Source organism: Anomaloglossus baeobatrachus, chromosome 4 (genome assembly GCF_048569485.1).
Source record: "Anomaloglossus baeobatrachus isolate aAnoBae1 chromosome 4, aAnoBae1.hap1, whole genome shotgun sequence".
NCBI lineage: Eukaryota > Metazoa > Chordata > Amphibia > Anura > Aromobatidae > Anomaloglossus > Anomaloglossus baeobatrachus.
Window position 1 is genome coordinate 504567466 of NC_134356.1, and position 12086 is coordinate 504579551.

General features: G+C 42.9%; 1 protein-coding gene across 5 annotated transcripts in view; it reads right to left on the reverse strand.

Annotated features, from left to right (window-relative positions):
- The window catches only part of ATP8B4 (ATPase phospholipid transporting 8B4 (putative)), a 500578-nt gene that overhangs the window by 189721 nt on the left and 298771 nt on the right, over nucleotides 1-12086 (reverse strand). For all 5 annotated transcript variants that reach the window (XM_075345819.1, XM_075345815.1, XM_075345817.1 and 2 more), the window contains exon 10: nucleotides 11567-11649. In XM_075345819.1, coding sequence (XP_075201934.1) covers nucleotides 11567-11649 — 83 coding nt within the window. The remainder of the gene's footprint in view (nucleotides 1-11566; nucleotides 11650-12086) is intronic.

Below are 12086 nucleotides of genomic sequence, written 5' to 3' on the forward strand. Positions count from 1 at the left end.
TAACCAATGGAGCTCCCCCACAAGTGACCCCATTTTGGAAACTAGAGCCCTCAAATAATTTTTCTAGATGTTTGGTGAGCACTTTGAACCCCTGGGGGCTTCACATAAGTTTATAGCGTTGAGCCGTGAAAATAAAAAAAATTTTTTTTACCACAAAACGGTTGCTTCAACTAGGTAGCTTTTTTTTTCACAAGGGTAACAGGAAAAAATGCACCATAAAATGTATTGTGCATTTTCTCCTGAGTACGCAGATACCTCATATGTGGTGGAAATCAAATGTTTGGACACACAGCAGTGCTCGGAAGGCAAGGAGCGCCATTTGAATTTTTGAGTGCAAAATTAGCTGCACCTGTTAGCGGACGCCATGTCGGGTTTGAAGACCCCCTGAGGTGCCTAAACAATGGAGCTCCCCCACAAGTGACCCCATTTTGGAAACTAGAGCCCTCAAATAATTGTTCTAGATGTTTGATGAGCACTTTGAACACCTGGGGGCTTCACAGAAGTTTATAGCGTTGAGCCGTGAAAAGAAAAAAAATTTTTTTTACAACAAAACGGTTGCTTCAACTAGGTAGCTTTTTTTTTCACAAGGGTAACAGGAAAAAATGCACCATAAAATGTATTGTGCATTTTCTCCTGAATACGCAGATACCTCATATGTGGTGGAAATCAAATCTTTGGACACACGGCAGTGCTCGGAAGGCAAGGAGCGCCATTTGAATTTTTGAATGCAAAATTAGCTGCACTCATTAGCGGACGCCATGTGGGGTATGAAGACCCCCTGAGGTGCCTAAACAATGGAGCTCCCCCACAAGTCACCCCATTTTGGAAACTAGAGCCCTCAAATAATTTTTCTAGATGTTTGGTGAGCACTTTGAACACTTGGGGGCTTCACAGAAGTTTATAGCGTTGAGCCGTGAAAAGAAAAAAAATTTTTTTTACCACAAAACGGTTGCTTCAACTAGGTAGCTTTTTTTTTCACAAGGCTATCAGGAAAAAATGCACCATAAAATGTATTGTGCATTTTCTCCTGAGTACGCAGATACCTCATATGTGGTGGAAAGTAATTGTTTGGGCGCATGGCGGGGCTCAGAAGAGAAGGAGCGCCATTTGACAGCAAAATTGGTTGGAATCATTAGCGGACGCCATGTCACGTTTGGAGACCCCCTATGGTGCCTAAACAGTGGAGCTCCCCCACAAGTGACACCATTTTGGAAACTAGAGCCCTCAAATAATTTTTCTAGATGTTTGATGTGCACTTTGAACACCTGGGGGCTTCACAGAAGTTTATAGCGTTGAGCCGTGAAAAGAAAATTTTTTTTTTTACCACAAAACAGTTGCTTCAACTAGGTAGCTTTTTTTTTCACAAGGGTAACAGGAAAAAATGCACCATAAAATGTATTGTGCAATTTCTCCTGAGTACGCAGATACCTCATATGTGGTGGAAAGTAATTGTTTGGGCGCATGGCGGGGCTCAGAAGAGAAGGAGCGCCATTTGACAGCAAAATTGGTTTGAATCATTAGCGGACGCCATGTCACGTTTGGAGACCCCCTATGGTGCCTAAACAGTGGAGCTCCCCCACAAGTGACACCATTTTGGAAACTAGAGCCCTCAAATAATTTTTCTAGATGTTTGATGTGCACTTTGAACACCTGGGGGCTTCACAGAAGTTTATAGCGTTGAGCCGTGAAAAGAAAATTTTTTTTTTTTACCACAAAACGGTTGCTTCAACTAGGTAGCTTTTTTTTTCACAAGGGTAACAGGAAAAAATGCACCATAAAATGTATTGTGCATTTTCTCCTGAGTACGCAGATACCTCATATGTGGTGGAAAGTAATTGTTTGAGCGCATGGCGGGGCTCAGAAGAGAAGGAGCGCCATTTGACTTTTCAAACGCACAGACGCAGTGCACTGATCGGCCGCTGCAGGACGCACGGTCGGATGCGATAAAAAAAAGCGTCGGGGATACGTAAAAAAAAAAAAAGTCACGCCAAAAATTGACCATGGATGCAGATCCGTTATGTGCATCCCTGATCAGCGCTTGGCGGGACGCACGGATGGATGTGATACAAAAAGCGTCGGGGATACGGAAAAAAAAAAGTCACGCCAAAAATTGAGCAGGGATGCCGATCCGTTATCTGCATCCCTGATCAGCGCTTGGCGGGACGCACGGACGGATGCGATACAAAAAGCGTCGGGGATACGGAAAAAAAAGTCACGCCAAAAATTGAGCAGGGATGCCGATCCGTTATCTGCATCCCTGATCAGCGCTCGGCGGGACGCACAGACGGATGCGATACAAAAAGCGTCGGGGATACGGAAAAAAAAGTCACGCCAAAAATTGAGCAGGGATGCCGATCCGTTATCTGCATCCCTGTTCAGCGCTTGGCGGGACGCACGGACGGATGCGATACAAAAAGCGTCGGGGATACGGAAAAAAAAAAAAAGTCACGCCAAAAATTGAGCAGGGATGCCGATCCGTTATCTGCATCCCTGATCAGCGCTTGGCGGGACGCACGGACAGATGAGGTGTAAAAATGGACAGGGGATACGGAAAAAAAAAAAAAAGTTATACTCACAGTACCCAGAGGACTAGCAGGAGGATCACTGACCAGAAGAGCTGCAGAGGAACAGATGGCAGAGAGATGGACAGCTTTACAGGAGCAGCAGGCAGATCAGCAGAATGCCCAGGAAGGACCCAGCGATGGACGCAGATGTGATCAGGCCGGTGAAGACAGGTAAGAGGACGTCGGGGGAGAGCAGAGGGGGAGAGGGGGGGGTGAGAGCAGAGGGGGGGTGAGAGCAGAGGGGGAGGGGGTAGAGCAGAGGGGGAGACCGGAGAGGGAGCTGCAGAACAGAGATAATGGGGGAGGCAGTCAGATCGCGGGGGGAGCAGATCGGGATGTCGGGGGGGGGGGGGGGGGGTTGGGGGGAGCAGATCGCGGGGGGGCACGGCAGGGGCTACCATGGCAGCGCGCAGGGGCACCACAGGAGCGCGCAGGGGCACCACGGGAGCGCGCACGGGCTGGCTGCAAAGTGAGCACAGTACTCACGTGCAGCAGGAGCGGTGACAGCTAGGGCGGCGGCGGCGGCAGCAGCGGCGGTGGCGTGGTACCACAAGTACCAGCCACTGCACGCTGCAGCCATGTTGGGGGAGGGCTCGCAGGCCAGCACAGGCCTGGGGAGGGCGGCCACCGGCAGATCACACCGCCCCACTGCACACTGATTGGAGCGATTGCGCGTCATAGCACGATCGCTCCAATCAGTGCTGCAGGGGCTGGGGGCGGCATGTTTGAGGTCCACCTATGATATGCTGCAGCAGCTGCGGCATCTCATAGCTGGATCTCACAGGATCGCACTAATTCGGGCATTATTTTTGCCGAAATTAGTGCGATCGATGTGGTTGGCGGTTCAGATTTGAACAGCCAATCACATCGATCGTCGATAGGGGGTGGCGATGCCGCCCCCCCTAGGGTCAAGCAAAGGTCCCCTGCTGTAAGAAACAGCAGGGGACATCATTTGAAAGCCGTTGCTATGGCCACGGCAATCAAATGAAGTTTAGGCAGTAAAATTACGTCCCTGGTCGTTAAGTCACGTTAAAATAGGACGTAATTTTACTGCCCGCGGTCGTGAAGGGGTTAAAGAACAAATAGAAATGACTAATGCTTTTTCAAAAAGAAACAGAGTTTTTGGTAAAACAAAAGACTCTGCAGAATACGATTGAAAAGTATCAGTATCATTTAAAAGATAAAAAACATAAATTTTATAATAGGGATCTGCAAGATTTTAGAGAAAATAAAATTTATAATTTTGCTCAGCCACGTTTTGCCAAACCGAGTGAAACTGACTGCTCAACAACTGATACTGATGTGTCTGATTCGGAGAGCAGGATGATGGGAGCGAGAGGTAGGAAGAAAAAGAATTTTGGTAATGGGAGAGGGAGATTCCACCAACCATACCAAAACAGCCATTTTTTAGAGCCAAGGGAGTATTTTCTCAGGAACCGTACGAACCGAGGGGGCTACCAAAATCAGACCCCAATGGATCTCAACAAGCAGTTAATCTTTCAAGTAGGGTATTAAGTACAACAGAGCTCAGTGTACTAAGTAAGGGTCTATCATTTGTGCCTACAACAGACTATAATGATTTTGAGTGTGTCAAGGATCTTAGTCTCTTCGTCAGGAAACTGAAGTGGAAAAAATATTTCATTAGAGATAATAAGAAAACATGCACTGATTTGGGGATTCCAGATGACATCCTTGAGGATGTCAGACTATTATATGGTCTGGATGAAATGGGACCTGAACTGACAGGTCGAGGTCCCTTTACAGAGTGCAAATTAAAAAGCACGAAGACGCCTCCGGTCCAGAGTGACCTAAGTGCAATTGATGTTTTTCAAAATCTGGTATCTCATGAATTGGAGAAATTGAAACCCAATCATAGGGTTAAATTCAATCTTACCAAGGAGGAGATGGAGAGCCTTGACACTTTGGGTAGGGCAAGGGACATAGTTATCAAGCAGTCCGACAAAGGGGGGAATACTGTTGTGATGGATCGAATTAAATACCTGGAGATGTGTTATAGCATCCTTGAGGATAAGAATAGTTATGTTAAGTTAAAAACTAATCCATCACATCAGTATTTCAAGGAATTGAGGATGATCCTTTTGTCTGCCCTGGATAGAAATCTAATCAGTAACTCCGAATTTGATTTCCTTCTTCCTAAATATCCGGTTATGGCTACTTTTTATACTTTGCCTAAACTACATAAGGGTGTCGATCCTTTGAAGGGTAGACCTATAATATCGGGTGTTGATAATCTGACGCAAAACCTGGGTATCTACCTGGATGACATCCTGAAACCGTTTGTAGTGGGTTTGGGCTCGTATTTACAAGACACAACCGACCTGCTTAAAAAAGTAGAAGGACTATCTTTTGAGGAAGAAACATTCCTGGTGGGAATAGATGTTGAGTCGTTATATTCATCAATACGCCATGACCTAGGCTTGACTGCAGCCAAATATTTTCTCAAGTCCAGGGGGATCCAGTGTGAGGAGCACACTGGGTTTGTCTTGGACATTCTTGAATTCTGCCTGACCCATAATGTCTTCTCTTTTGATGGCCACACCTTCCACCAGATCAGGGGCACAGCGATGGGGAGTCCATGTGCCCCATCCTATGCCAATCTGCTCCTGGGCTGGTGGGAGGAAACGGTGGTCTTCAGGGAAGAGTGTGAATCTGTGAACAGTAACATCGGAATCTGGTACAGATTCATTGATGATATTTTTATGGTCTGGAAGGGCAGTGAAGATGATTTGAGAAGGTTCATGAGAGATCTGAACAATAACAATTTAGGCCTTTTTTTTACATTTGAAATGGATAGATCGAGGCTATCCTTTCTGGATTTGTTAATCGAGAAGGATCCTAATGGTACTCTGGTGACAAGTACGTTTCGAAAACCTACCTCGACAAATTCCTTATTGCGGTGGGAAAGTAATCATCCACTAAGCCTAAAGAAAGGCATTCCTAAGGGACAGTTTGCCAGGATTCGCAGGAATTGTTCGGAGGAAACGCATTTTAGGAACCAATCAGAGGACTTAGAGAGGAGGTTTCAAGAAAGAGGCTATCCGAGGTGGGTGGTAAAAAAGGCGGCTGCAGACATTGGTAAGGTAAAAAGAACCGAGTTGTTATATCCCCCTAAAAAAGTGGCCAAAGAGGATGGGAGGAATGTGATAAGATTCATAACCACTTTCAATAATGGAGCCAAGGATGTAAGAGAAATCTTGGAGAAATACTGGCCCATATTGAAAATGGATGGAGATGTGGGGGGTCTGCTTACAGACAGACCGTCCATTACTTACAGAAAAGCAAGATCGCTAAAGGACCGGCTGGTTCATAGCTTCCTTCCTCCAAACAATCCTTTTTGTGCTTTACCTGCTTTGAGAGGCTGCTACAAATATAGTGGCTGTATTGCCTGTAATTTTATCACTGTGGGAAAAAAGTTTGTGAGTCATGTCACGAAGAGGGAATATGACATACGGTCCTTTATAAATTGTAAAACGAAGGGCGTGATATACAAAGCAACTTGTATATGTAAATTAGAATATGTGGGGAAAACCCGTAGAGAACTAAGACGACGGATTGGTGAGCATCTAAGGGACATCAGGCTAGATAACGACACGCCTCTAGCCAGACATATCAATGGTAGGCACAATGGAGATTCTTCTGTGATTGCGTTTCAGGGCATTGATCACATAAAGCCTTTGCCTAGAGGAGGTAACTGGGATAGGAGGTTACTACAGCAAGAATCTAAATGGATTTACTGGTTAAAGACCCTCTCCCCTAATGGTCTGAATGAGGAGCTTTCATTTGCACCCTTTATTTAGTGGTGATGTAGGGTCCTTGCTAGTTAGGAGGGTCAGACGTCGGCCGAGTGGGGGCGCCCTCACACCGTCTCTTTTTATGGCGCCACCCCCACGTGATAGGTAGGGCTAGAGATTAATAGTTTGACTCCTAGGGAAATGGCAGATCCTTTGGTTCGTGGTGTCTTCTTTTTCTGAGTCTTCATCCTCTTCGGTGGGGTGAGGGTTTTGCATTAGATATATTCTGTGATCAATGCCCTTATGAAACCAACAATTTGAATTGGAGCTGTGAGTAGGTATTTATATTTCATTTCATTCATTCATTCATTTCATTTTTATAAAAAATGTTTTTGTTTTTTTTGTTTTTTGATTTTTTTGATTTTTTGATATTTCTGATGTCTTATGCTTCAATTTGGCTGCTATGAGCTTTATGAAAATAATGGTACTATAGGGAATACCTCCATTTATCTGGGTGATACACCATATTTTTATGGAGTTAATGTTTCTCCAGTTGTGTATCAGAATGAAAAAATTTTTTTGGTGATTTAGCCGAGATCTGTATTCATGCAGTATGCAATCACCGTGTATTCTTTTGTGATGTATATAGGTGGCACCGTTTTAATTGAACGGGGGCAGCTTCTCCATCACAAAGAAATTAAAATAAAATAAAATATATTTTGATATGCCCTCTTTTGTTTCAATTTTTGTTGGGTAGGAGGTGGAAAGATGTTGCTGTTTTTTACGCACACTATTCTATGTACACCATTCATGGACGATTGTATGAGGTTTCATGGCAATCGTTTGTGATAGAATGGCGTGTGTTGACATGAGTGTTATTTTGAGCTTTTTGTAACCATATTTAACATTGTAAGGGGGTTAGTTTAATTGCAGCTCTGTAACCTGGGGACAGTTGCGTCACCTGGTGATCTAACCGGACGACTTGTGTGGCCGGATTTGATTTACCCAGCTGACAATGCTTTACTCTGAACGGTACGTCAGTACCATCTAGCGTCATTGAATACCATGGTAACTGAATAATTTCTTTGTACGGTGCAGCCCCACTGCGGTCATGTTATTTGGAGGCGGGCACTGTGCGGGGCGGCGAATGCCGGCGCTATGGGAGCCGCTCCAGCAGTATGATATAGTCGGACTTAGCCGCGGGTATGTGATCTGATGGAGCCGGGCAGTAGGTCCTGGTGTTTGTGTGGCCGCATAGATGTTTTTGATTTTGTCGGTGTCACATGACCGGGTGGGTGTAACCCGCGCCATGGTAGCCAAATATACAATATGACGTGGTTTGCTTCGGATGCGGTCATGTGACTTGGAGGGCGGTAGTGACGCTGGACAGCTTGTCCGGGCGCTATGGAAACTGTATAAGCATTCTGAGTTTCATTAGTCACATGACCGGAGGTTACATCACATGTTATGACGTGGTGGGAATATTTAAATCTGGGCGGCGTGCAGTAGCTCCTTTGATAGAGCGATAAGCACGGCCGCTCCAGCCACATGGTGAGTCCCCTAATTGTTTGTTTGTTTTGTGTGTACAGCAGCTTTGATGTGCTGACCTTTATCTTATAAAGTTGCACATTATCTCCCAGCATGGTGTATAGGCTATGGGTCCATAACCTTTGGGACCGAAATTGGATGCGTCACAGATTGGCTATGTGATGAATCCTCACTAGTTGGTGAGTTTTTTTATGTACCAATTTCATCTATGGATTTGTTTGGTGGGCTGACATGCTGATGTCTATTGTGATATTGTATATTTGTTTTCAGCATGTCATGCGGATGTATGGGTTCAGTTTCTGAAGGACCCTAAAGGGATGTAATATTTTTGAGACTCCCCTGAAGAGTTCGATACTTGAATGAAACGCGTCGGGAGGTAGGACTGATCATTAAGGGGTATTCCGTGACCCCAATATGTGCGTTTTGATGACATCCAAATAATATGTGGTGAGACCAATTCATTTCTATGTTATGGAGTGAGGTAAGAATTATCCAATTTATTGGTGGACACTAATGTCAATTGGCACCTATATTGATGGGTATTTAAGTCCGATTACATTTGGGATAAAAGTCCAAACAATTCCTTGGCTTATATGAATCCTTTGAAACGATAGGAGGGCCAGAACATTTTATGTTGTTTGTCTGGTGTTTGTGATATTTCATCACTTTTAGTTGTGTTATTAAAAGTTAAATTTTAAAATAATTTTTCCGGACCAAAAGAAAAATTTGCTACTTATCAATGTATAAGGAAGCATACTGTAAGAAGAATTGACAACCATTGCAGGAGAAAATGTCCCTTTCCCAGCTATGTATCACTGATCAAGGCTTGAATATGTTTTTCAAAATCTATATAATTATTGTGCTTTGGTTTCTAATTTTAGTTTTACTTTTCTTTGTCTGTAAAGATATTTCAAGGGACCCTTTAGGTCATTTGACTGACATTAATAATGGGTTCTTTTTGGCTAGCAAACACTATGTAACAATATGCAACTCATGCACATGTAGCCTGAGGGATCTCTCCTCTTCTCCTAAAACCTCCAAAGTGACCCCTTAGTTATACTTATCTCTGGAATTGAGACTTCATTAATCTTCATAATTGACTGTGCTTGTGAAACATGTGGAATAAGATAGAAATAGAGTGTGAGTAGGAAGAAGGATAAAATGACTGATGCGTAAAGACAACTTGGTAATTTGCCCTTTACTATTACACAACTGGTTACTTTCACCCTTTTATATCTCCTTCATATGTACTATGGCAGTGAGGTAGACCTGTCCAAAAGCAGCAACGCATAAGTCCAGGCAGTCTTCCAGTGTAAGAACTGGCTGTGCTCGCTTCCCAATGTCTGTCCAGTTTGGGATCAGGCTCGCATATACTAGTCTGTTTAAACAGACGGTTTAATAGTAGAAGTTTGAAAAACCTCCAATCAGTTCATTTTTTTCATCCAAGAAAGACTGATGATCCCAAACTCTGATGCTAAAAGCTAAAAACTAACACACAGACCAATGTCTGGTGACACTTTGATGAGAAACCCTAATGAAACTCAGACTGCTTTTTTTCTCTTTTTTTTTTGCATACGTGAAAAATCACTGATGTGTGAATACGCCCTTACACGTGACATTGCCCCAAATTCACAAAGCAGGGTACACAGCAAAGTGGTTTGGTGTACAAGCATTTGACATGTCTACACAGAGACTCGACATCAACTATAGGAAATCCCTTAGGAATTAGATGCAATATTGATTGACTAGGCCTTATTTTTGTCCGGTACGCCCTCTGCTGTGGTTACCAGCTTCTCACGGTCTATAAAATTGTAGAGCCTGGTGTGGATCGGGACAGCTCTCTGAACTCTGCTCTATTGCTAAATCTGAAAACTTGGATTGTGTCAGAACCGCTGCACTCAGTAATCTAAGTGATACATCGTTGGATTCAGGACCTCTTTGCCTACGTCATGCTGCTTTCAGATAAGATACAAAAAAAACAACTGACATATTTACTTTAAGCAATTTGTATGTCTGGTGAAGGTCTTAAAAGGCAAAACAAAAAAAGTTATTCAATTAAATTTTAATTGCCAGCACATTAAAATCTTCTTTAAAATCTAAACAATTGGAGTGCTGAAGTTTCTTCATTAGCTATATTATGGAGTGTGATCTTGCTTGTGCACCCAAGAAAGTGGAGTGCTGCATATATTAGCTACATTATAAATCATAAGATTTTCCACCCACAGGAATTTAAAAAAATATATATATATTTAATCTTTTAAAAAGAAATGAGTTCCATAGCCAAGAAAAATAGGAGGCCTATATTCACTTTCTTTTTAAGCTGGTAATCTTCAGTCAGAAACATGTTGACCCACTTCATTAAAGATGAATATCAGTCAAAATGTTTTCAATGAAAAGCAGCCAAACCTTAATTTCAGAGTTTTCTCATTTACAGCTGGTTTAAAGTAAAATGAATAGTCTACTAAAAGCAAGTTAGCACTTAAACTGAGGATAACAGAGAGCATACTGATCAGAGGTTGGGTGTCCACACCTATAGGCATAATGAAAAATGATTCTTCATGACGATTCACTTTTATCACAGTTACAAAACAGAGCAACAGGTCAGATACCCGATCGCCACCCCATTCACTCTCCACGGAGCTGCTGGAAAATGTGAAGCGTTACACTAGCTAGCCCCATAGGGGATGAATAGAACAATGGTCGAGTATGAGTATTGTTGTATTCTAAGGGGATAAAAGTACTCTACCCTGATGATTAGTGAGTGTCCCAGCGTTTCACCTACATCGATTTACAAGTTATCATTAGTGATGAGTGGACACTACCATGCTTGAGTGCTCGGTACTCGTATCAAGCAGGCCGGATACTTGGATGAGCGCGACCTGAAGCTCAAGCATTTTTCCAGAAGGTTTCCCCATCGAAATTCAATAAAGTGAGGTAGCGCCCATTCGAGCATCCAACTGCTTGTTATGAGTACAGAGCACCTGAGCATGGTAGTGCTCGCTCATCAATAGTTATCACCAATCCTAGGAATAGGTGATAAGCTAATTTAAAGTAATTTGCCAGTAACATTTCCACTAAGCAAACAAATCGAGTACTGCAGTACAGAGCAGTGTGAAATATTTTTCCATTCTCTGTACCTTCCCTGCTCTGAAATATGTGTTTCAATTATATGAAAAAAGCTATACAAATGCAGTGGTGAACAATGAGTGGACTTACACTCTACAGCTCCTTTTCACTAGTCTCCACTTCTTGATTGACAGTGGACATCGAGGCTCTGCACTCCACTGTCAATCAAGAAGTAATGGGCGGTGCCAGAGGGGTGAAGCAAACAGAAAGTGAGGACTGCAAATGCACTTACATGCCAAACAAGAGCACTTTTGAAGCTACTTTGCATATAAATAAAAGATAAATTTCAAAGCAAAAGAAAATAGCGGCAAAACAGGTTACCTGGAAATGTTTTACATAGTCCTATCCTGACGTACCAATGTTACAGACAGATTCCCTGTATAATGATCAAGCTCGGAGCAGCCCTCGATGCACGGCCAGAGTTATAACTAGGATTGTGCAACTATGATTTCACAACTAATACAGGAGTAATTTTTCACACATTACATGACTAATAATCTGGTGACGGGTAAATGCTAGAAGCCAATATTCTGAGATTCACACATCTTCATCACTTTAGACGATTTTCTTACTTACCGTCAAATTCTGCTAGCCTGGAAATATCCTCTCCAAGGTCAGCAGTTACTGGCAGAGCTTGTCGAACTTTCAGATTAGTCTCTCTGAAAAATATGCAATGATATACAATCTGTCATATTAACCCTAGTATTAATCGTCTCATGCACCTGTACTTCATAACATTGTAATAACACAACCCTGGCGTGTAGCCACAAGGAGTGACAATGATTCGCAGCAGTTACACACCAGCATTAACAATACCATTCAACCAAGATATAGAGTGATATTTTGTCATAAACATTGCCATTAGAGGTGCCTTGCGTTGATTTATGCTCTGGACCTGTCTTTCCACACATATACAAAGACTGCTTTGTTATTGTTCAGTGTGCAGGCTATAATTACAATGAGGAAGCATGTATTTCATGATAGGGTTGTTATAGTTCAACTGTGTTTCAAATTAAATAACATGCATTTTCTTAAAGGGGTTGTTCATCTATGTGTAAATACACACTTTTCTTGACAAGCCAAGGGTGGTTCAAAT